This window comes from Gadus morhua, chromosome 7 (genome assembly GCF_902167405.1).
Source record: "Gadus morhua chromosome 7, gadMor3.0, whole genome shotgun sequence".
In the NCBI taxonomy this organism is placed as follows: domain Eukaryota; kingdom Metazoa; phylum Chordata; class Actinopteri; order Gadiformes; family Gadidae; genus Gadus; species Gadus morhua.
Window position 1 is genome coordinate 20540701 of NC_044054.1, and position 22796 is coordinate 20563496.

At 44.2% G+C, this 22796-nt stretch overlaps 1 protein-coding gene across 2 annotated transcripts in view; it reads left to right on the forward strand.

The window, feature by feature from the left end:
* Positions 1 to 1980: 1980 nt before the first annotated feature.
* igsf9bb (immunoglobulin superfamily, member 9Bb) overlaps positions 1981 to 22796 on the forward strand; it is a 78581-nt gene continuing 57765 nt past the window's right edge. For both annotated transcript variants that reach the window (XM_030362304.1, XM_030362305.1), the window contains exon 1: positions 1981 to 2305. In XM_030362304.1, coding sequence (XP_030218164.1) covers positions 2242 to 2305 — 64 coding nt within the window. In that variant the 5' untranslated portion in view covers positions 1981 to 2241. The remainder of the gene's footprint in view (positions 2306 to 22796) is intronic.

Below are 22796 nucleotides of genomic sequence, written 5' to 3' on the forward strand. Positions count from 1 at the left end.
AAACACACAGTCGTGCTAATGGCTGGTAAACACAGAGGACAGGAAGAGGATACTCAGCTGCCTCTGTATAGCAACCATGTCTCTGTCAGAGATGCTGACATGCGTCTCGCTTAGGGAGGGCAAACTGCCAGAAAAAAAATACCGGATGCCTTTCAGGCCAAGGGAGATGGGGCAGGGAAGACACAGCAGAGGTCATAGCTGTAGAGCAGGGGAGAGAGCGATTTACAGAGGGAGAGCAAGATAATACTTGTGTGTAAGAGAGAGGAAGGTTTAGAGAGAGAGGACGTACGTTTTTGAGAGTAGTAGGGGGAGAGAGGGGGGGAAGAAGGGAGAGAGAGAGAGACAGGGAGAGCGAGAGGAAGAGGGAAACAAGAGACGGAAAGTGAGTGACAGTGCACCTTCCAGCAGGGACTGTGTTTGCACACTCGATGACAGGGAAGTGAGGTTGTGTCTTTGGATCAGACAGCAGCAATTAGCACTCCATAGCCATCCGGTCCAAACTATGGGCTCACCAAGGAAAAGTCCAGCCTTACAAACCCCTCTCTCTCCTATCTAGGACCCAGGAGGGTCATAGAGCCTCATAGATCAAAGGGCCTTGCCAACTCAAAGTAAAGCCAAATGGAGAATTACGTCTCACTCTTCTCTGTAATTGCCTTTGTGGTTCGTGGAAGGTGGTGCCGGTGATTAACTGTGGTTAGTCCGGTGGGCTTGGTTTATGTTGGTGGAGGTGCAAACAAAAATGATGTCATGTCCATCACATATTCAGAATAAATTCTAAGAGTATTGGAGATTAGAGCACTCATAGGGCTACGGCCACACTCATCAGAAACCAATCGTTAAAAGCCACGCCATGCCAGAATCAATATTAATAAGCCCTGTCTACAGGAAATCCAACTTACTTCAACATGAATATGGCAGAAGCCCTCTAAACTGGATAGGCATTTTTAATACTAAATCATTAAGAATTGGCAAACTATTCCAAGTTTCATGATATTAGTTTAACTCGTTTCATGAATTGTCTGCACATATAGGCCTATATGATGTTTTATGTTTTAGAGCTTCATTGTCTGCTTCAACCTATCAGACCTAATTCTATCACCCCACGGAGGCTTTGGCAAATACATCAATCGTAAAACGTATCGTATTGTAGTAGAAAGGCCTATTTGATAATAGTATAAAAGAATAAGAGCAGGGCGCAATGTCCTCTCCAGTAAATGAGAGGAGGTGTGGAGGTGGATGACGTATTGACGCAAGCTAGGGTGCCCTATGAGCAAGGTGGTGAATCAGTTGAATCACAGCTGTATCGGGCGGTGCTGCTGTCCCGGTTATTACCAGATGTGTGTAAAGAATTGGCTTGGCTCAGCACATGGACGTTTTATAATACGCCATTTAGTACATCGTTTAAAATAAATGAATTAATAAACGAATTAAAATAGGCTACGTTTTGTTAAATATGCTTTGAGATTTATGCGCAGTTCGCCCAACCCAAAAGACCTGTTACATGGAACTCAGGTTGACAAATAGTAAGATGATGGAACGAAGACGTCAATTCTAATCCGTCATTCAAGCAGCACAAAACGAAGAAGTAAAATACTATATTGCTCTAATCCAGGGGATCGCCCGCTATAAGTGCGTCGCTAGGCTATCATCAAATGCACCTCGGACGGCTGTGGCATGAAACACCGTGGCCATTTCGGACCTTTTCAAACGGTGGTGTTGGGGGAAAGGGGGCGAATGACATTTCCAAAGTTGACCACGCTCGGCATGTCATCGTGGTGCTCCGTTTTATTTATTGCGCATGATGATACTGCAGCTTCGATACGGCTTCACGCTCCAACTCACCTTGAAGAAGCGGCTCGACGAGGAGTTTGGGATGAAGAGCGACGGGGAGCCGCCACCAATCCGCTTCCCCTTCCCTCCCACGCGCACCAATGAAACGCACGCGGAGGCGGAGCCCGTGTCTAAATTGTCAGGGTTGGTTTCACGGCGACTTCACGAGCTGCCGTCGTCCGCCGCCGTCCCATTGGTGCAGGTGATCTGTCTCCACGAGAGAGAATGCGAAAGGAGAGAGGAGGAGAGGGGAAGAGAGAGGGGACCGCGCCGTTGAAAAGTGTTCAGGGCACGATTAATAAAAGGATACCGGCAGTTTGAATCGTCCGCGGCACTCGGGCAAGAGACAGATTGATTGAAAAGGGGCACTTTGAGATATGATGAGGTTTATTTTTGGTTGGCAATAGTACTATGATTTGGTATGTGGCCACTTTGATAGCAAGTGTTTTCAGCACCCGAGCAACGGCAGCTCAAGGTGAGTTGAAGTGCAATATTTGTTTGCAACAACGCTTTTGCTCAAGTTTTAAATGTTTCCACTTTGCTGTGCGTGTTCATCATGTTCTTTAGACGGTTGTGATGTAAGATGTACACTTTCATGAATAAGTTTATGCGAAATACCACGCCTGTCATGCGAAGAGGAAATGGGCTGTTTGAATATTCGCTGATAGGCTAACAGATACATGGGATAAAAGTAATTCAAGTAAAACATTGCTTACCTGAATAGCATATATGTTGGTATACCTAGAAAGCTACATTCCCAGGTATTCCAAGCAAGATAGAGCAGTACCTCTACGTTGAAATAACGGTGATGGTTTATTACCTTCGACTGATCCAACGTAACTAACTGGCGTCGGCGCGGGTTTGATTTTGGTTTTGGTTTCTTCAATATCAGAGGTGTTGGAATTGATATGGCCGTAAAGTAGCCTAGGCCTGTACAAGTTTTTTGCCTCTTATAGCTTTGAACTATTCCGCTCTGTTGTTCAATGGATGTATACTGACTACAATATATATGGTAAAAATGCGAATAGTGCTAAGGAGGATAACATCAAAACGAGTGTTTTAACCTGTTCCTTGGGACCTGTTCCCAAGGCTGCGCTGCACTACCTGCTTTGTCCACAGGGAGGCGTGCTTTCTGTACGAGTACTGCATTATGGTAAATTGCAAAAATAAAGAAAACGCACTGGAACTGATAATTAGGTATCTCGACACATTGCTTATGGAGCATGACTTTGTTAGTCAAAGCCAAACCTTCCAAAATAATATATTTCTATTCATGCTTCAGTTATTTCACTAATGATGTGAAAACATTTAAAAACAATTATGTATTTTTTAATTGATGTAGCAATCGATTGGTCTCCTCTCCTTTGGCTTACATCTCAAATGAGTTTTCAGTTTCACCTTTCACATTACTCTTATTCTAGTCAGTGAATTTAAATCAGCAGTTCTTCCTCGAGAAGGCAGATCAATATAGATCTTGGCACCTTTATCGTTGTATGTGTGTGTATGTGTGTGTGCGTGGATGCGTGCACATTAAAATGTGTGTCTACACCTTTGCCATTTTTTTCCAAGCACGTGATATAAATTGCATGGCTGAATGCAGGAAAGTGGTCAGTGAGAATGAGATAGAGAGAGGGAGCGAGATAGAGTGAGTGAACGAGAGAGAAAGAGAGAGATGGAGAGAGCAATGGCTAGAGAGATGGATTGAGCGGTCAACTAATTGAATAATTGAGCGAGTGATTGACACCACAGTGTGCCGCCCATAGTGTGCCCCCTCCCCCAGCCCCCCACGCTCTCTTCTTTGCTATGCAGTCATACCAATAGCACATTCCACAAACTTTTTCGTCCCTTCCCTCATCCTCCTCTCATCCACCTCTAGGTGGATGGGGTGGGTGGGGGGGGGGGTATGGTGGAATCGGGCGGGGTGGGGCGTGTGCGTGTCGGGGGGTGATGTAAGGGAGGGCAAAGAGAAGAGGACAGGAGAGAGGATAGGGCAGGGAGGGGAGCTGAAGGCATGGAGGGAGAGGAGGAGAGAGTAGGAAACAAGAGAGAATAGTAGAGAAGAGGACAAAGGAGAGAAGGGATTAGGAAATGAAGAAAAGTAGAGAGAAGAGAACCGAGGAGGGTATGGAGTAGGAAACAAGAGAGTTAAGAGTAGAGGACAGGAGAGAAGGGAGTAGGAAATGAGAAAGTGGAGAGGGAAGAGGACAGAGGAGAGAAGGGAGTAGGCCACGAGGAAGCATAGAGAGGGGAGTAGAGAAGAAGACAGCAGAGTGGTGGGGAGAGGAGGGAGGAGAAGAAGGGATGATAGAGGGAGGAGAGAAGAGAAAATAGTTGAAGATGACACATCCCTCACCTTCATTCAGGAGATGAATGGAGATAAAAGAGAAGCAGGGGACAGAGAGACGAGGTGATGGAAGAGGGGAGGACCGGGGAGATGTGGGGATGATAGAAGGAGAAAGGACAGGAGGAGAGGAGGGGAGGATGGAAAGTGGGACAGCATCTGTGCTGCAGCGACAGCGATAAGATGCCGATTGATGTTGACTTCACGCTGGGCAGCAGTAGAGCTTTTTAACGACTAGATACAGCAAAATACATGGAGAATCTCAACAGTTTATTTAGTCATTATTTATTTCTTTCATCTTTAGTTCAAGTGAATCAACCAAGCCTTGTTCCAATGTTATTCAGTTCTGTGTTTTTAAAAAGCAACAGAAAAACCCTTGTTGATTCCATCAAAACGTCACTGAACAGCCAGATTCCAACCAGTCGTAGCACCATTTGGGCCTCCACCAATAAGCAGGAGCCTCCTGTGCTACGGCCCTCACCAACATACTGTTTTACTTGGAAACCCGGACGTTACGGAAACAAATTTGGCCTCAGAGTGCCATCACTGTGTCTGTAACACTACCGCAGGCTGGCATGCCGACTTACACTTCGCCAAACACGTGTCTAACAATTATGTAATGCTTCATCTTGGAAGGAGAGCACGCGTTGGGATTTTTCCTGCCAAATAAGACTTTTGAGTGGCTTTTCCATGTCTCGTCTGCTACCAGAAGAAGAGAGGCCTTCCCTGGCGGTTTGAGCCCCTGCTTCCAAATCACTCAGGAAGGTGAAGAGTAGAGGAGTGGTCTGTTTAGTTTTTGGATTTGGTTTTTGGATTTCCCTTTTGAACTGGACCCCTTACCCTACACCACCCACATACACATACACACACACACACACGCGCGCACGCACGCACGCACGCACGCACGCACGCACGCACGCACGCACGCACGCACGCACGCACGCACGCACGCACGCACGCACGCACACTAAGACACAAACACTAACACACTAAGATACACACACTAACACACACACACACACACACGCACGCACGCACGCACGCTAAGACACAAACACTAGCACACTAAGATACACACACTAACACACACACACACACACACACACACACACACACACACACACACACACACACACACACACACACACACACACACACACACACAAATACTCACTCACTGACTCATTTACTCACACATCAGCACACACACAAACACACACTCATATCCACACACGCTAGATTTGGTAGTGCTGCTTTCTGAAACTGGCAGCTGGAAATACCCTGCCTTACCAGTGATAGCTGTGGATATGTGCCAGGGTGCCGTTCCCCCCCCCCTCTCTCTTTCTTGCTCCATCCCTTTCCCTTTCCCCTTTCTCTTGCACAATTTCATCCTATCATTCTTGCCTCAGCTCATCTTTCAAATCACGCCAGCTTTCTTTCTTTCTTTCTTTCTTTCTTTCTTTCTTTCTTTCTTTCTTTCTTTCTTTCTTTCTTTCTTTCTTTCTTTCTTTCTTTCTTTCTTTCTTTCTTTCTTTCTTTCTTTCTTTCTGTCTGTCTGTCTGTCTGTCTGTCTGTCTGTCTGTCTGTCTGTCTGTCTGTCTGTCTGTCTGTCTGTCTGTCTGTCTGTCTGTCTGTCTGTCTGTCTGTCTGTCTGTCTGTCTGTCTTCCTCCAGCTCTGTGGGGACGTGTGTCTCTCAGCAGTGCTGGGTAACATGGGGGGCGTTGTTAATCGAGGCTCAGGGTGCACGGCGTGTGCCCGATGCGCACCGTCTGCCACCATAGCACACACACACACACACACACACACACACATGCACACACACAGACAGAAATGACAAAAATCTGTGCAAAAAAAGCGTGCACACGCATACACACATACACACACACAGTAACAGACAGACTCCCCTCAGGGAACCAGCGAGTCTTTAACCGGACGTGAACATTTGCCCGCTAACCGGCTGTCTGCCTCTGACTAAGTTGAAGTAATTATGACTAAGCTGTGAGGTAAATGCCACTCAATGCACAACTTAATACAAATGTCTTCTGGCGCTATGAGGCATGGCCACCAGCCGGCCACGTTTCACTTAAGTGTGTCTGTATTTGTGTGTGTGTGTTTTTGTGTGTGTGTGTGTGTGTGTGTGTGTGTGTGTGTTCGTGTGTGTATGTGTGTGTGTGTATGTGTGTGTGTGTGTGTGTGTATGTGTGTGTGTGTGTGTGTGCAGTGAGATTGAAACATATTGGATTTGAAAGGAAATACTGTTGTATTTGAAGGTCTTCAAAACATTTTCCAATCAGATAGTCAATTGTTGGTAACACAGACGTTTGTGATTGTGATTGAATAGAGTTGTGGGCAGTAGTTACTATCTGCTTGCGGTTTCTTTACAACTTGGTGCTTATTCTTTCGTCAATGTCCTCAACAACAGCCATTGTTTTACCCATCTATTTTGCAGCTAGGTTTGTGGGCGACTGGCTCTCTATCGGAGCCCGGCAGAGGACAATGCTGGCGATGACCCCAATCCATTGCGGGGTCACGCACACAAGACAGGAATGGAGCACCAGGCTCCAGAGCACTGCAACAATGTGTTCTTTAATGCAGTCAAGCCATCATTTGGTAGTACATAATTTACAAAGACTCATTTGTCCTTGTCCTGATAAATGCTGGCTCAAACATGCTGCAAAGTATTACACATAGGGGGAGGAAGAGAATATCAACTTTTGAACATAATAGTTATAAAAATGCTTCAAAAATGTATTGATCAAAAAAAGTATATATATGTCATAACTGCATTTAAACTTATCCCTTCATCACCTTTTAAACGTTTCATCCACCTCAAGCTCAATCATCTAAGTCATAACGTAAGGTAACGGTAAGCCATGGTTTGAGGCAGTTGATGGTAATAATATTAATATACATACATACATACATTCAAATAAGCTTGTACAAACCAGATGCCTGCAGTGTAAGAGTTACTGTAGTGCAGCTTCAATCTCAGTACTCAAGTTCTGTTCCATCTTATAGATGTAGTCATAGTAACAGGTGCAACACACTACACAGGAATTCAAGATCAACCAGCAGTTCAGCACAATCAAATAGATTGTGCTGAAATGACACAGGCCTAGTACAGCGATATAAACTCACCCATTGAAACGATATTAAATAAAAAAATAATACAATAACAATGTCCAAATACCCTCGAGTTTTGAGTCGCTTAGCTATTTATTCTGCCCCTTTTCACGGCTACCTTTCCAGTAATGATCCATAGAGGTGCTTTGGACAGCATATACACCATATCTCTATCCCTCTCTGCAATATGAGTCAATTTCAACGCTCTTGGACTTTGATAAAAGCTCACTTCCTGTCTGCATTGTGCCTGTGTGTGTATGTGTGTGTGTGTGTGTGTGTATGCTCCTTCCTGTCTGGCTCCGTGGAATAGTTGCACACACAAACACACACACACAGACACACATCCACACCCACACACACACACACACACACACACACACACACACACACACACACACGAGTGTCCGTTTGAGATGTGCCTTTCCCCCTGTGATCCGCAAAGCTCGATCAGCGCCAGTCCTCCCTATACTGTAAAACTATCTTCCAAATTCCTGGATCACATTCGCAAACCCTGCTAACCCAGTTACAGAGGCTTCAAATCCTATCGCAAACACCGGTTCAACATTCTCCCAGCATCCGCAACATTTCACAGTTGGCAGTCGCTGGTTGTTATTTTTAGAAATGTAATTATCCAACTGTTATCTGCACTCTATTGTACGCCCAACAAAACCAGAGGTTGCATTTCGGTTACCTTGAGTGTGATGAAGGATAACATTGATTGTATCTCTGTAAGATTGCCTCATCTATATCGTAAGGGGAGGCCAAAGGATGCTTGAGTGTCGAAACACTACTGACACAGCCCAATGCCAATGGGTTTATTTCATCCAAAATGACAGCTAACAAGGGTGACAGCTTACCAGCAGAGGTTTCAGTTACTATTTCGAGAAGAAGAAAAACACCTGTGTTCAACTGTCAATGTTAATTAATGCTCCAGATCATTTTACATAAAATCCTTAAAAATCAAATAGCAATCAGTTAATATTTAATCAGTTATTTAATTTAACGGGTGGCGGTTTTGTGACAGTATGTTTATTAGCCTTGGACTCTATATGATTCATCAAGAGAAAGGGGGGGGGGTCTCTTCACTTTGATTGAGCTTGATGAAAAGCAGCACCCCCGTTGCCATGGGCGAATGGCGCTCCATAAAAGTCACCAACCTTCAGCTGTCAATCAATTGACTAAGCATTGACTGAGGGCTGCTGTCATTCCCCCAAGGCCACAGCATCCTCCATTTTATATCAGTGAACCAGTCCGTTAAGGTGAGGGAGGGGCGGGGGCGGGGTGATGTGTGGGTCTGCATTGGCTAGTGTGTGATCGTAGGCAAGAGATGTGCTGGGTTGTAGGTCTTTGCTGAACCTTCCCCCTGAATTATGAATGAGGATGGTCGACAGAACTTGGGTGATACTAAGGTCAGTGTGTTACTAGTTTCGACCTGCGAATGAAGGGCAAACAATCACAAGAGCAGGGCTTTTACCATTGGCACGGAAGAAGGCAATATTTAATTCAGTGGTTTTCAAGTGGGTCGCGTGAATCTTTTTAATGGGTCGCAGAGCATATGCCAAACCCTAATCTTAAAAGAAGCCCATGAATATACTTATGTTATTTCATGTTTCAATGGCCTACCATTTCATTGAGTTTAGCCCCAATAGTTGCAGCTTTTTGTTCACACGCACCGTTGATCACTGAATTTTTTTACATTACATCAGTTGCATTTTAGTCATGACTTAATGACTGATGGTAATTGTGGGTCCTGAGGTTAGACCAGTTGAGAACAACTGGTTTAATTAACACAGCAAGACCATACATGTACTGCTTTTGCTTAATGCACTTTGCTTGTCCTGAAGAAGTTAGATTGCATTCTGTGCAGTATGTATAAATCATCGATAAGAAGCTCTTGAGTGGGTGCTTTACTGCCTAATAGGAACATTGTGTCTTTGACCTCTTCAAGAGTATTGACACAGCGCTTGGAGCGTAGGCATGTTCTGGTCAAAATTTTTAGTTTTGGTGTTATCTAATATTGTGTACTTGGAGGTACACAATATTAGAAAATTATATAAATTCCTGAGGAGTTCATTTATATTTTTCAATCAGTCAAAGCAGGATAGTGAATTGCCTCGGATGCTTGACTCACAGCCAAATTATACCATCTTCAATTCTCAATCTCTGTGTGGTCCACCTCTGGGTATCTTTGAGCAAGATGCCTATTAGCCCTACCTGTTCTCAACGACCACTATCACTGGATGTTACAGTGGATAAAAGTGACTGTGAAAGGATCTGCTAAATAGTAAACAGTTGGAACGCAATGCATTACATGATCCATATAGTCCCCGGCTCGGCACTATGGCGCCATTAAACATGTACACGGTGTGTATTGTGGGCAGTTGCCCACCGTCACTCTCTTTATTCCAATTGCATTGTCATTATGTGCTGAGCCTATCAGCAGCGCCGGTGGGTGGAGGGATGTGTGAGTAGGGGAGGGGGGGGGGGGGGGGGGGGGGGGGGGGTGAAGCCTCCCTTATCTGGTATTGCCTTTCTGTATATGATAAATTATGTATCAACCCTGCAAGGAGCAGCTAGGGAACAATGTTGTGTATGCCCATGGAGGGGTAATGGGTTCTAGTAATATTTAGTATGGATGAAGACTTGCTTTCTAAGACTTCCTGGCCATGGACAGACTATTGTGTTCCATGACACGCTTTAATTGTAATGCTAATATCTGAATGTTCATCACATTGTGTCGCTCTTCTTATATAAAATGTGAACATCTACGATTTTTTGTTCGATTACATCATGTAGACGGTTCCACCACAACCTGCCAATGAATCAAAAGTCATTATTGTTAATGTACTTTTTGAGGGGAGATATATTTGGATCGCGGTCGGGAGATTCGTTCAACTGTCACTCCCAACCAATATTCAGAATACAATTGGAATGCAGCTTTGAGTAGCTTTTTAAATATCTTTTGAACTTATATAATGAATCTTTGTTTGAAAGATACGTTTTATGCTGGGTACCAGGTGCAACAGCACATTCTTGCGATAGGACAACCTCTGGCCTTTGACTTGAATGGCTGTTTTAAGACTCCTGTGTACACCTGACAGTCGCACACAAGTTGTGCTCTGCCAAGCGTTGTTGTCATGGCGGTGATTCAGCCATTAGATTGGAATTTGTTCCGCACAATGACTCTGTGTATGTGTGTGTGTGTGTGTGGGTGTGTGTGTGATGTATAATCACTGCAGATCTATCTGGGGGTTCACAAAGACATCCGAGAGCTCAACATCCTGCCATATTTGCCCCCAAGGAAGGCCTGCATATAACCACGCAGTAGTAGCGCTCATCCCCTTAGGCATTATAGCTAATTGCAAGGGCAGGCTTTGGATGTGTAGTTCAAGCCACTATCACCTCATGAGTAATGTTTGCTTCATACAGCCTGACGTTGGATCTTTATTGACCACGGTCGCTTTCTATAGTTTGTAGCAAAGCCTGAAAACCAATTACTGAAGTCAAAGGGGTTGACAGCTAGCATTATGTTGTGACACAATTAAACATGCTTTATAAAATGTTTCCCTATTTGACCCACAGAGCACATTAACTAGAGGTTTAAAAGTATGCAACCGTCTCTTATGACCAAAAGTTGTAAAAAATATGGCCAATAAGCAGGATCTTGGTGTTTCTTGGGCTTTTCATTTTTGTTAGCCTTGTGCCTGTTTGTAATACGCTCTCAGACATCGAGGCATGGCAGTCCTATTGGGCCTCAAGTAGATACCCGCCCTTATAGCGAGTGCCCAAAGCCCGCTCTTTACTCGTTTTTACATGGCTTTCGGCTTATGATTACTCCCTTTGAGATTGCCCAGAATGAAAATGTCACACAGATTCTTGCTTATGATAGCCAAGCTAGATTATTATAATTTCTATGTAGAAACATCCTCTGCTAACCTTTGAATTAATGGTGTATATTCAGAACAGTGTGCTGTTTATACCCAGTCAAAAAAAAGGTATACTTTGTCTTTAAGACCTTTTTCTTTTTGTAAATGTATCAATATGTCAAACTGTACCCCATCCACCCCCCCCCCCCACACACATACAAACACACTCACACACACACACACACACACACACACACACACACACACACACGCACACACGCACACACGCACGCACGCACGCACGCACACACACACACACACACACACACACACACACACACACACACACACACACACACACACACACACACACACCACTCGTGCCAGCCTCAGCTTCCTCCAGCTCCGTCTCATCTTACAGAGAGCCGTCCAATGCAGCGTAGTCAGCTCCTCCAGAGCCATTAAACATTCATCGGCTAAAGGCTATGAGATATCTCACTGTAGCCCCGGCGTTTGCTACTCAAAATTCAGCCCACATCCTCCTCCTAACAGCAGAGGAGGAGGAGAAGCAGGAAGAGACGGGGAGGTTTCTTCTCCTCGGCGTCATGGCGACATAGTACAGTAGATGGGATTGATGGCGGGCGGATGTCTGGCTGTACACTGGCAGACTGTTCAGGACGGGGCCGGACACTTGATATGATGTTCACCACATGGCGGCGGTGGGGGTGGTGGAGGTGGTGGTGGGTTTGGTGGTGGAGGTGGTGAGGGTGGGGGTGGGGATGGTGGTGTTGGTGATGGGGGTAGTGGGGGTGGTGGTGGTGGTGTGGTGGTGGTGGTGGTGGTGGTGGTGGGGGTGGTGGTGGGGGTATTTGTGGGGGTAGTGGTGGGGGTAGTGGTGGGGGTAGTGGTGGGGGTGGTGGTGGGGGTGGTGGTGGGGGTGGTGGTGAGGTTGGGGCTGGGGATGGTGGTGAGGTCGGGGCTGGGGATGGTGGTGTTGCTGATGGGGGTAGTGGGGGTGGTGGTGGTGGGGGTAGTGGTGGGGTTGGAGGTGGTGGTGGGGGTGGTGGTTGAGGTGGTGGTGGGGGTAGTGGTGGGGGTGGTGATGGTGGTGGTGGGGGTGGTGGTTGAGGTGGTGGTGGGGGTAGTGGTGGGGGTGGTGATGGTGGTGGTGGGGGTGGTGGTTGAGGTGGTGGTGGGGGTGGTGGTTGAGGTGGTGGTGGGGGTAGTGGTGGGGGTGGAGGTGGTGGTGGGGCTGATGGTTGAGGTGGTGGTGGGGGTAGTGGTGGGGGTGGTGATGGTGGTGGTGGGGTCGGTTGAGGTACGGAGCCTGATGCGCTGCAGGGATTGCTAGCTACAGATATATCGGACATGTTGCGGTCTAGATAATTGAATCCAAATTAGAGTAAATTAAAGTATTCATCGACTTCCATTAGGCCTGCAAGGGCTTTTGTTGTGATCTTTGCAAAGTGACTTTGATGACTTTCATTAAAAGGATAGGAAATCCGAGCTTTCAAGTCTTCGGATAACGCAACTTCCTGCTTCATGTAGAGAACGGAGATTCAAACACTACTCATATAATCCCTGTACTTAAACTTGATATTTACTATTTAGTGTTTGCTGATTCAAAGCGACTTACACTGAATTATTTGCCAGATATATTTATTCAAAGGAAAAGTTAGGGGTTTACCATATTGCTCAAGCAAGCTGCTAGACTGTAGACATCTTGGCTAGGAGTCAAACTCTCTTATACACAAAATTGATGGTTTCTGGCTGTTCTTTTCTCTAGGTTTTAAAAATGCATTAACTAAACCCCCGCCTGATACCTGTGTATCATTTCATAACATTTCCATTTGACCTCCCCCTGTCATCCATTGTTGACTGGAAACCTTTTTTATCCTGATAATTATCCTGCCAACGCACAACACAATGCACTCCAAGACCAGCTTCCAAAAAAATTACCTTTGACCTTCTAGTTTCTGAACCCTAGTTATGAGGTTTTTCAGATTGCCTCTGTTCCAACAAATGTCTGTAGTGTACCACAGATAATGAGCTACCCACCGCAATACTCTGATCTGACTTGCAAAAACCGAGGACAAATGGAGCTCGCCAAAAACCACACACTCCATGTTTAGTTTGCAGCCTAAAGATGGAGGTAAAGGAAAATGTGGGGGATCCAAGCTGGTTGGATGTGATAGCTTAGCATAAAAGAGCAGCACTAGCTCAACACGTTTAATAAGCACTTGTGAAAAATCTAAGGCTCTCAGAACATGAATTCCCCATAGAGATTGAACCACTTATATAGCTTGTGCTTCTTATGCTCAAACAAAAGTGGTACAGTAGAATTCCGATGACTTCTCACTATTTCTTTCATTTAGTTAATGATCTGGCAGATAAGCATGCACACACACACACACACACACACACACACACACACACACACACACACACACACACACACACACACACACACACACACACACACACACACACACACACACACACACACACACAATTGTCAATTGTTACGTGACAGATTGACAGACAAGCGTGGCAAGTAGGACCACCCAGCTATCAAGAGTGCTATTGAAACAAGATGTCAGATGCTCATAGTGAAGGCATGCCGCCATGAATTGCACAAATGTTTCAAAGTCAATTGCTGTTAAATGGTAGGTTATATGCAAGAATCATTGGCATGGCAACAGCAGTTGCCAGTGTCTTGTGTCTTTGTTGACAAGTGTTTTGGTTGTTGAGTGAGGTTAGACATCCCAGCACTGTTGAGTTTAAAGACCATTGTACACACTAATGTGTGTGTGTAGTTCTCCCAAATACTTCTTCTGCATAAACTGTGAAATGTACAGAAGAATGCTGCTCTATCATTCGATCAGGAGCAGAAGCAGGACTACCAGCTATGACAAAAGAATAACTGTTGGTGGGTGGAAGGGCATCTGTTACCCTCGCTGTCAAGTAAGAGTCCAGCTGACTCTAAGAAACACATCTGTCCCTGCCTTCTGTAACACAAACACAACTCTAGCATTTTCCCAATTTAGATTTGCAGTGATAGTAAAAAAAGAAAAAAAAAGGCCAATGGTATATTCTTCTACGTTCCTCTACGTCCCTTCTTCTAATGCCCTTGTCCAGTAGAATGTGTTGTGTGTTTTCTCTCTCTCAAAGCCCTGTGGGTATCGCATGTGATTGTGTGTGTTACAGAATTATATACCGGTAGTTAGGTTTTGACAGCAGCAGTAAATATACCTGCCTTTAACATCTGGAACATCCTGTGATGTATAATTAGTTATCAATATCACGTGCTAATGGATAATAAGTCATTATGTTTCTCGGATGTGTTGAATTATGGACGTTGAATGCAGCTGACTCATTCTCAAGCTTTGAGACGGAGCTGTAACAATGCGACCGCTGTTTAGGGCACCTAGGGGCACGGGCTCATACACAAATTACATTTTCTAGGACATCCCATCTCTGTGCAGTCATTAGTAACACAAACAGCCCTCCTCAAAAGCCTAGGAAGGTACACTGGCAGGGCTCCAATTCAAACCTAAGCAGCAGCGTCATAGAACATTAGCTTGGTAGAACATGTATTTAAAGAACAGTCGCTCAGTCCTCACATAAGTGCACTTTTTTATAGGCTCAAATTGACAGCAGTTGAAAACAGTGTAGCATGAAAAAGAGCTTGAATATTTTATTGTATCCAAAAGAGAGGCTTTAGATTTTTTCAAATCCGGGTTTAAACCTAGATTGAATCCTTTTTGCCTGTGGTTCCTAGTTTCAGCAGGACATAGTTCATCATGTCCACACTGATATATTAATGGAATGGTTTTTGCTTATTGTAGATTGTATTTGTAATTTTGGGAAGGCCTCTACCCGCTCTTTAAGAAAAGACGGAAGAGTCTCCCAATTGGAAAGGACAGATTAACATAATGTGTGTATATGCATATGCCTGCCTTTTCTTTCTGGGTTCATCTGTTCATTTTGTGTCTGTGTGCTTGTATGCATGCGTGTGTTTGTGTGTGTATGGGTTTCTGTGTGTGGGTGTGTCTGTGTGTGTAAATGTGTGTGTGTAATGCTTAGCCAGAGCACTCAGTCCAATTATGGAAGCAGAAAGTCTCTGGGACGCTTTCTCCCACAGCCTATGCTTTGGCCACCAGTAAGTCCGGCTAGGATCAGACCAGGGCTTGGCAATCGCAGACGGATTCAGGCTGGCGGAATACGGGGCCATAATCAGCAATGGTCACCAACAGCCAAGGACATGTCCTGTATTACTGGCGAGAGAGAGAGAGAGGGCAGAGGAGAGGAGAGAGGGAGAGAGAGGGGAGAGGAGAGGAGAGTCGAGAGAGAGAGACACAAGGGGCAAACAAGGACGACAGCAATTGCATACTGAGCTATCGTGCATCGCAGGGCCGGGGCTGGAGGTTGGAAAGCCAAAGTCTGCCTCGTGGAAGTATGGAGTTCGGATTGGGTTTCTGGTCATATTCCCCAGCAAATCGCGCAGGGATTTGCTGTTAAGGAAGGCCATGCAAGTAATCTTTGCAAACATGACATTGGCAATCTTTGGTTAGGGGTTCGGTGTTCATTTTACAATAAGGGATAGTGGTAAGTGTAGCTGTAACCGAATCGATTATGAAATAATTCCTTGTTAAAAAGCGACGAGAGGGCGCTAGATCTGTACAACGCTTAGGACGATAATGGTATCATCAGATCACAACGTCAATAGAAGCAATCAGATACGTTGTGTGCACTAGCTCAACCCGCCTCCCGGTATCTCTGTATTTCACTCCATCGGAGGCTCGTCCTCCGACCGGGCTGTGTTCTGAATTCCCAGCGACATGGCGGGGCCTCACATTAACGCTTGGCTGTTTGCTCGTTTCCAGCGTGTCAGCAGCCGCCTGATGGATGGGGGTGCACGCCGCACCGCGGGCCTCCAGTCAGCCACATTGGTATTCACTGAAGAGGAATAAACACTGCAACTGTTGCAGTGTTTATTCCTTGTGAGAGATTCATTATGTGATTTATTATTTATTATATTGTACTTATGTATTATTTAGTCATAAACTAGATATTCATTGGAATGTGTTAACAGGCCTCAGCTTCCATACGCAGCCCGATGTGTTGCTTATTATTGTGTTGTTTTTGAGGTATAGTCGTAAATCTGTTATATTGGTTGTTAATTAAAAAAATGTGAGTGTTTCTTGAGTAAGTTTGCCATAATTGTGGCGTTGGTGCTACCGTTGACATCCATAAGTATCCATTTATGTTCAGGCCAAACATTTCATAAATGTATTATTCACTGTAGTCTGTGCCTATGTGTTCACGCTGAACGTACGCTGTTTATTGTGTTTTAATTCGGCACAGTTATTAACATTGATATTGTAACATCTTATAATTGAACTCCAGGAAGCTATTTAGCTAATTAATACTGGGTGATACAGAACTTCAAAAAACAACTAAGCCACTAACACGATGAGATGGTTGTAGGGCTATATTTTCTTATATAATTACCGTTATACTTTAATTTAAGTGGTAGAACCCTTAAATCCTAGCCAGATGGATAAACATCCCATTTTCTGAACCACTGGCTACGTCGGCCCCATCGTTCAGCACATTCCATCAGCCCCTCACTCCCTGTAATTGTAAAGATCAAGCTGAAAGGCTTTAATTGCCCAGTAAGGGTGGGCTTGTAGGTCTACACAGCCTGGAAAAACCCTCAAAAACCCCAATTATATAACAGACAATATCCATCCAGCCATCCATCCATCCATCTTCATCGTCATCATCGTCATCACATTTCTATTAATAATATCTTCATCAATCTTTTAATTATTACAATGTGAGGATACTTACGGCTGAAGCTCTTCTGGTAAGATATCCAGTGAGGTTTGTCCTATTACATCTGAAGAGCTGACAGGCTGAATGGTGTGGACCTTCAGAAGGGCAGTAGGTCCACTGGGCCGCCTGAAACCATCGCACCATAGCTCCACACAGTCACCAGGAGCTCAACAGCCAGTTCTCTGTCCTCGTCAGTACTCCCACCAGCGAAGACTTCTGAATAACTCTGCAACAGGTTAAATTAATGGGTTTAGTTTTTGTTTCATGATTTTTTAGAACCCATAGATATCAAATAGCGGAACATGATTTACCGGTATATGTTTTATTTGATTCTGCCGAAAGGGGCACCATGCTCTTTCCACTTGTGTTAATCATATTCTGCTTCCCTGTAGAGGCCTGGAGGGAGACAACTGCGAATTGTTTGAACCTTTCGATCAACTGATCTAATTTGGCCAAATGTGTCACTTCATGCTTTACCACGCTGTGTGGCTTTTATTAGATCCAAATAAAAGCCTGCAGTGTAACATGAGCCACTCGTGGTCAACTGATTTAATTGGATTGTAGTCCTGCTTCTAGTCCCTCCATTCTAAAGGAATCTAAGTCCTACCCTTCGTCTCACGGCCCCTACTTCGCTGATTGGTTGATTCATACCCCTCCCCTATATAGAACCTGGGTATTAAGTGACAAGAGCAGCCAGAGGTGATGGGTTACTGAATAATTATGTAAAGTGAGACCTCAATGCAAATATTCTCATAATTCCCCCGATCAGTATGCATCTCGTGGTAGCTGACCTGCTAGCTAAATGATGGCACTTCAACGCCTGAAACCTGTCCCTTCAGTCCTCTTTTATTTGGACTGATAAGAATGACCAACACCTTGAGGTTCAACCCACAGTGAGCCTCAATGAACACTGCAGTCCCTGCCGGTCTCGCCGGAGGGCCAGGGCCGCTGGGATACCGCTGGACAGACTTTCAGTAGCAGTCAGCAGACATTCCCAGAGATGTCAACCATGTGACGGGAAAGGAACCCTGGACCCTTCAAATAATGCAGCTCATTTATTGGGTGAAATGCTCATTTTTGGGGATTCCAGTTTGGCGTTGCAACTTTGTTCAGATACTCAGAGTCGTTAAGTATTGAGCACTTGCTCATTGCATGGGCTGTTATCTCTATGATGATAGCGACCATTCACCTAAGCACCTACTATCAGGTTGAAGAATCTGGGAAGATGATAAAAAAAGAATTATAGTTCAGTATATTAATTGATAGTAAGTTTTTAATTACAGTCATTATAGTACAGAATTATTTTCCATGATATTTATCAGCATCCTCAACCCTAACCGAAGAATAGGGCAGGTTTCACAACGAGGGGACATAGCTAGGGCATTTAAACGCACATCCAGTGAAAACAAAATCACAAAACATAAATGTGATCAAAGAAACAAACACATACAACGAGTGTCCAAACCTAATTCATTAGGAACACAGCATTCCTCTGTGAGGGTTATCGAGATGTTGTGGGTTCTTCTGGGTTAATTAAGATGTGACTAACCCTTGAACCAAGCCTGTCAGTGTAACAGTATCCTGCAGAGTTGTGGAGTTATATTTTAGGCGATGCAGGAGTCAGATGCAGCATTCTCATAGGAATGGTCTGCTTTGAATTTCAAATGATGAAGGATGTTCGTTTGGGGCTCTGTGAGCAGAACTAGGTCAAGTCCATCCTACCCTGTTAGAGTTCCTCAACCCACTGTGATCTATTTTCGGCGGTATCGACTCTCCAGCCGGACAGTTGTCGAAGGAGAGAAGTGTCAGGCTTTGCTCTGGCATTGCGATTCATTTTAGGAAAAAAATATTCTTAAACACTAGCTCTTACAATCCCCTCATACAGCTCATTCTACTTGGATTCCCACTGTCTCTAAGGGGTGATTGCACAGTGAATACTTTATTTTTCGCACTCTTTGCTCTATTGATCTCAAATTGTATTGTACTGGCTTTTTATGTCTAGTTAAGAGAATTTGAGCGCTAAGCTGATTCGCTTAAGCAATCCTATCTGTATTCTGGGGCTGTTTTGAAGCTATCTTTATTTTCCCCTTGGGGTAACCTGTGAATGCAGGGATGATTTTGGTTGGGTTTCTTCTAATTAAGACTATCTCAAGTCATGTTTTAAGGTCTCTGCCCTAGGTACCTGGACACACATGGTTCAACATAATTGCTTTCCTGGCTTTACGGGAAAAAAAGAATAACAAAACACTATCACTTGGCCTTTCTGTGCTTTACAAATTATTTATTTTGCTCATTAGTGATATTTGGTGTATTTTTATTTAATTGCTATATTTTTAGGGCTGGACCGATTCCATACTTTCAAGCTTCAAATATTTTTTATGTTTTCTGAATTTATATTTGAATATAGCATGCAATAGATGCTATCTGATTATTCGGGCTCAGCACAATTTCTTTCCTATTCATATATTCGATCAATGCATCCATTTACATATTTTCATTGGGCAACAAATCCTTTGGAACATGGTTGACTATTTTAGAAGTGATTCTTTGCTTAAATTGTGGCTAGCGATGTTGATATCAAGCTCTGAGCATGCATACTAGCTAGCTGACAAACTATAGCTGACAGTTTTTAAGAACTTCCAAAACCAAGATTAGTTTTGGGTTCATTATTTCTCTGAAATTTGACTCACACAAACAGGCTCACACATACGAGCATGCACACACACACACACACACACACACACACACACACACACACACACACACACACACACACACACACACACACACACACACACACACACACACACACACAAACAGACACAACCAGACACACACACACACACACACACACACACACACACACACACACACACACACACACACACACACACACACACACACACACAAACAGACACACACACACACACACTTGACTTGAAGTCCCAGCCCCTCATGCTTACACTTAAGGTTTAACCGTCCTCCACAGTGCTGCTTCTTTGACTGCCAGTATAATGGGCTGTGCGATAGTGCACAACCTTGTAAATGTGTCAATGTTTCCTGCTGTTTTGTGTGAAAGTCTCATGTTCCATTGTGGGAGTCACTTTCACAGATTGCTCCACTTGTCCCAGCTTAAGTATGGCCAAGCATCTAGCAGGAGACTATCTGAGAGCGTGTATAGAAGCCAGGGATACTGGGACAACGTTCAGCGCAACAAAAGAAAGGGCTGGGTAGTGTGTAAGAGACAAACACACCAACAGTGTGTCCATGAAATGCAGTAAAATACTGTTGGTTTTAATCTGCTACGCTCTGAGTCTCTGTGCTAGTATGCGTGGGAAGACTTCTTCAAAGTTTTTTTATCTAGAGAAGTTGTATTTGGATACATGCCATTAAGGAGCAGATAGAGGTTGGACTTCTTGCTCCAGGATATCTTCAGGTTCACAGCCGGCATTGACTTTGGCTGCTAGGCACACACTGTACGAACCATTTATACCAGTCGGAAATATGAACACATTAACACACGTAGACAATTCAGTGACAATAACTCTGATAAAGAGCAAGAAAAAGATTACAGACTTTTTCTCTTTTGCTTTTTGGGAGGAAATTCCAATTTCCTTTATGTATGCTATACCATTGAGTTTTGCCTTCAAGTCATTTGTATTAATTATTTTTGTTATATATTTATGAACCTGGTAAAGGCAGTTACGAATCTATTACCATTGGGTACAGAGATCCAGCCATATAAAGGCAACTCAGATGGTACTGAAATGAACACGAGATTTCCATGCAAACCCTGACATCAAGGTCTTGTACACCACTGGGTTGGTGCTTTAGTCGGTGCACCTCTGTAGTTACACCATGTGACAACCCTCCCCCTCCATCCCATTCTCAAGGGCCTTTCTTTGTAAATGAGCCCAATCCTTATGGGGCAGAGGATAAGCATATAACCTATCCTTCCATCCCCTATGTCTCTCTCTCTCTCTCTCTCTCTCTCTCTCTCTCTCTCTCTCTCTCTCTCTCTCTCTCTCTCTCTCTCTCTCTCTCTCTCTTTCTGTCGCTCCCGTATAAACAGTGAAGTCATACCTTCCAAGGGGGCTGTTTTTGCGCCTTCTGCGGTGATGTCACCAGCAGCCAATCAACACATGGTGCCGCTTGAGGGAGTGTGTGTATGTTTGTGTGTGTGTGTGTGTGTGTGTGTGTGTGTGTGTGTGTGTGTGTGTGTGTGTGTGTGTGTGTGTGTGTGTGTGTGTGTGTGTGTGTGTGTGTGTCTCTATTGCTCTTCTGTGTTGGTATCAGTGTGAGGGAGAGAAAGAGAGATGGAGAGCGAAAGAGAGCGAGGGAGAGAGGGAACGAGGGAAAAGCACTTGTGTTCATGCTCAGACCCCATTATTATACTGCTCTCCCAGAAAGCATGAGAGCGCACAAGCACATTACATCATCAATATGCCGCTTTCGATAGAAAGAGAGAAACATACTCGCCACGTATGAAGCAATTATGGTCTGAATATTATCTCCTCGTTCTAGACATGGATTTTGATGTGCCACAGCAGTGAGCCACTATAGCCTACGTGCATCCTTGTTGCAAGGTGACTGTAGATCTAAATAGAGATGTGCCTCTTAATCTCACTTATAGTTTTTATTAATAACTTGCAGGATTTATGCACAATGGTAGGGCATAAATCATTGAAGTTTCTCAATCTTGTATTGGATTGCAGGAACCAATTTTGCAGAATGAATCTCAATCTACCATACCTTAGTATTACATATTTAAACCTTTAGTTCACCTTTTCTTGCTCCTCCAGCGAAAAACCTTTGGTTGCAGGTGTTGATGAGATACAGATACTGTTGGGTAGTCAAGTGTAACTGAATAAAGGAGTTGGAAATGTGTAAATCAACTTTTTTTCAAGATCTCCACACCTCAAATACATTACAGATAAGCAAAAACCAAGGTAGTATTTAGGCTCGTGATTAGCATTCACATGACCCATATAGTTTACAATATCGTTTGAAGTTACACATATGTGGGCGTGCATTTTTTTTTCTTTACTTAGTAACATTTCTAGGTCCCTTAATGGATCTCGATGTAAATGAATGTCATCAATATTAATATTGGCTTTTATCCTAGTGTGCGGAATGCAATAATATAAGTTCCTGATGTAGCGTTTAAAGATTCTGGCCCCCTTGATCTTCACCCTGCTCCTAACTCAGCCAAGCCTCTCGCAGGCGTTGGCATGCAACGCTTTCATCATCCCCTTTTATACCAAACGGACTTGAGAAAGCCAGTAGGGAGGAGAGGCAGGGCCCAATTCATGTGGATTCATCCAGAGCCGATCCCATGGAGGCCAAATAAGGAGCGCCCTAAAGTCACGACTTAAAAGTGGATTGGATCACTCAATCAACTAATCACTTGGATTATAACATTTTATTATTAGATTTTTGGACACATCAATGCTTCACCAAATAAGTATGCATCCAGGCACGCCTGATCACTGTTAACCAACACTTGATCCACACCCTTCTCAATGTTCCCGTCACAGATTGGCTGTGGCTGAAGGTCTTTTTATGTACTCTCATCCATGCATGGTTGCCCTGTGTTTGCATGAAAATTCTGACTTAACGTAACGCATTTCATTACAAAATCCCCTTCAAATGTTTGTTTTCAGGTGAATAGTTTGTAGTATCAACTTCCTCCGACTAGTATATTTGGGAGATAGTCTGGAGTAGGCCATGTTTATTCACCCACACCTGTCCACCAACGTTTTTTTACCAAGACGAGGTCATTGGTACATGGCAC